This window comes from Anser brachyrhynchus (genome assembly GCF_964034855.1).
Source record: "Anser brachyrhynchus genome assembly, chromosome: 12".
NCBI classification, from domain to species: Eukaryota; Metazoa; Chordata; class Aves; order Anseriformes; family Anatidae; genus Anser; species Anser brachyrhynchus.
Window position 1 is genome coordinate 10,001,833 of NC_137707.1, and position 3,450 is coordinate 10,005,282.

Consider the following 3,450-nt stretch of genomic DNA (forward strand, 5'->3'; position numbering starts at 1 on the left):
CATGGACCAGGTTGGAAACAACTCTTGCAAAAGTTTTAATTAATAATGGAATTCTATCTTAATGAATTTCTATATTGTCAGTTTCTACCAAAAGACAACAGTTTAGTAAGCACCATGTCTCCTAGAACAGAAAGGGAAGCATAGGCTAGGTATTAATGCTAAACCTGAATATGTTTAAAGCAAAGCTTCTGATTTAGCTGGAACATTACCAGGAAAGACTTTCAGCATTGAATAGCTGGACTGTCTGTACTGAAAAATATGAATGACTCCCTCCTGTCAGGTGTAAGGGAGTGACAGGTGAAGAAAACCAAATCAAACCAAACCCAAAACAAAAATTCAAAGATACTTGGTACTCATAGATAACGGTATTTGCCATAAGTAATGAGTAAGAAAAAGTAAATTACATTTTAAACAGATCTAGAGCCCTTCCTGGTTGGCTAGTCCAGGATGAGATAATAAAAACACAAGCAGATGATTTAGAATCCTTTACATTTATTGCTACAGATGTTTTACAACTTTGCATACATGAACTTGTTAAAATCCTGAGGTATGAAGCAAAAATTATATTATCAGTCCAAAACAACCATATGAGTATAAAAATTTTTAACTGCTATTTAGCTTGGTGGACTTGTGAAATCCAGTATGCAAAATCTGTTCCTAAAATGAAGTTTAATTATCTTCGGATAGTGAGAAACCTGTTAAAAACAGGTTTAAACCTTTTTAAAGTAAGTCCAGAAAAAAAAATCCTACCAGTGCAATAACTAATAAACTTGAAAACCCAATTTTCATTATGTTTTTGTAGCTGCCTACAAGCTAATTTCCCCCATACTATTTTTTGTAGAAATAATGAAACATTTATTTGAGAAAATCCAAGTGATTTTATTTTGCTCATAGATACATGTATGGTGAAATACTAGCATCACCACTTATATACAAAATCCGTTTAACACAGCAGAATATACCGGTGATTTCCTGATCAGGCAATTATGATCGGGCAGACAGACACTGATTCACCACTTCCAGTAAATGAGAGTTTTCCAAAGCAGCTGCTACACGTTCTTTATCAGCAAGCTGTTTATTAACTGTGCAGAAAAAAATACCCCCAAAAAACTGGTCAAAACATTGGTAGGGAATGTCTTTTTAGAAGCATTTTACATTGCAACATAATCGCACCGTTGCTATGGTAACTCAGACTACTAATTCTGTAGATGCTAAGTGCACCACAGAGTTGTGGTCTCAAGTCAAAGCTACCATATTACCACAAGTTAAACTAGCAAGTTATTTATGATTCATCAGCAGAGAGCTGTACATGTATAGGTTCAACAGGAGAAGAAATTTACCCCTGCCTTGCCCCTTTCTGAGCCCTCCAAGCAAATCAATAATAACGTGTGAGCACAAGTTGTCCAATGAGATGTTTAAAGTAAAGTAAAAAACATTTCTAAATTTCATTATTACACATGCCTGTTCTGTAACATCCCCCAGAAGGGGCTTGGTGCATGTAAAGTCCCAGATACCGAACAATTGCTCTGCAGGTGGAAAAATGTATTTTCTCTCTAATTTTCAAGATTAGTAAAAAAAAAAAACCACACAAGAGAACACTAAAAAGCTTACCAGCATGCTCAGAGGCATGTGTTCCTGGTGTTATATGAACATCCATCTTAAAAAGCATCAAGAAAGAAAAAGGTGTCCAGTTAACAAAACATTGGAAGTTCAAAGTAAAACTATTTAATGAAGAAAATACAGCAATAACAAGACAAAACAAAAAAGACATTCTTGCCAATGCCAGATACTCTACACTGCAGCATAAAACCAGGCCTAAAATCAAGAAGCCTCAAGATCTCCCGTGCCATGCTGTAGAGGCCAGCAGGTACCTTCCCATCATAACCCCACTCACCTGTGACATGGCCATCACAGAACTGGAACTCTGCACCCATTTTTCAGTTTAGTTCCTTCCCCAATTCCTAGAGTGTTTCCCTCCCCCACCATAATACAAAAGAAAAAAGCTCCGGTTATTTTATGCTGTAAGTTAGCTAGCTGGTTTTTAAACACCATTCCTCCCTTGTGCTTTCAGAGTGATTTCATTACTCACCTTAAATCTCTCAGGCAGAGATCTGATCAATTTTACTTTGATGGACAGGCCGATTAACGTCGCCATGCTGCAGTGGGGAATCGTGGGGGTGAACTCCACTGCCACAGTGCTCTCGGCATCGTTCACCTGTTGGAAAGCAAGCAAATAATTCCTGTGTGCAAAGCTCACTGCCTTCACCCCAGCTAGCTGGAGGCACGTTGTGTGCAACACAGCTTGAAGCTGTGCTTTGCTGCTTGGGGGTTCTTCACTGCTTTAGAGACTGCTAATGCAGTAGTTAGCTAATAATAAACCTCTTCTCATGGCACAAAACCAAACAACCAAACATCCTCACACAAACAAACAACCAGAAACAAAGCAAAAGAGAACAAGAAACCTCACTTTAACTCGAACTTGCTCAACAACATTCAGCTCCTCCAGGGTGAGGGGGTGCTCGGGATCATTGATGGAGCGGATGAGATGTGTCAGGTTAAGGAAAGGGCACTGTCCTGTGTCCTGTCCCTGATCCTGATCCTGATCCTGCCCTGCCCTGTCCCCCTGTCCTGTACCCTGCCCTGCCCCGGCCCGGCCTGGCCTGGCCCGGCCCTCCCGTCAGGATATCGAAGATCTCCCGGTCGTCGATAGAGTCGGGCAGCTCGTCGTCCTCCTCCCTCGCCGTCACGGGCCGCTCCCCGGAGCGGCGGTAGATGAGGGGGTTGGCGTTCTCCAGCGGCGCCCCGCCGGCCGGGCCCACCATGGCTGGAGGTGGCGGAAGGAGCCCGGCCGCCCTTCGCCGCCGCACCGGGCGGGCGGAGCCGCGCTGAGGGAGCGGGGCGGCCCCGCTGCCTGTGCGGCAGCGCCCTCGTGTGGGCAAGCGGCGTGCTGCCGCGCACAGCCCTCGTAACGGGGTTACCGCGCTGTGATCGCGCGGTAGTACATCGTCTGCTTCAGACTTTCTGCTGTATGTCTGGTTTCTCCTCACAAAAAAAAAGGTGATGTGTAGGTTTTTGTTGTTGTTGCTCAGGTGACACCTTGCTGCCTGCATCAAGTCGTAGTTATCGGTAGTAAAACACCTCAGGCTGCTGGAGGTGGCTTCCCCGATGACTAGCAGAAATAAAAGCTTGGATCCCGTGTTACTGATAAAAATATTTGTGCAATAGATGCTGGCATAGGTGTCGTAACTTCTTTGGCAGCCATTTGACACCTGTCACTAACAGGCTGTGAGGCTGAATACCAGGAACTTTTCAGTTACCACCAGTGGCTGTACAGCACATTTTATTCTGACAGCTCAACTAGCTGATTAGCTAATCAGCTGGGTGTCAGGTTTAGAAAACCTGAGTGTCAGCTTTAGAAAGCACGCACTTTTCTCTCTGTGTCGGTATTGT

General features: G+C 43.7%; 1 protein-coding gene across 1 annotated transcript; it reads right to left on the reverse strand.

The window, feature by feature from the left end:
* Positions 1-854: 854 nt before the first annotated feature.
* Positions 855-2,896, reverse strand: CIAO2B (cytosolic iron-sulfur assembly component 2B). The gene is made up of 5 exons (XM_080552862.1): positions 2,685-2,896; positions 2,468-2,545; positions 2,090-2,215; positions 1,612-1,657; positions 855-1,082 (listed from the first exon to the last, which is right to left on the reverse strand). Exons 1-5 carry the CDS (start codon positions 2,820-2,822, stop codon positions 985-987), a joined length of 486 nt encoding a protein of 161 aa, XP_080408988.1. The 5' UTR covers positions 2,823-2,896; the 3' UTR covers positions 855-984.
* Between the last annotated feature and the right edge of the window lie 554 nt (positions 2,897-3,450).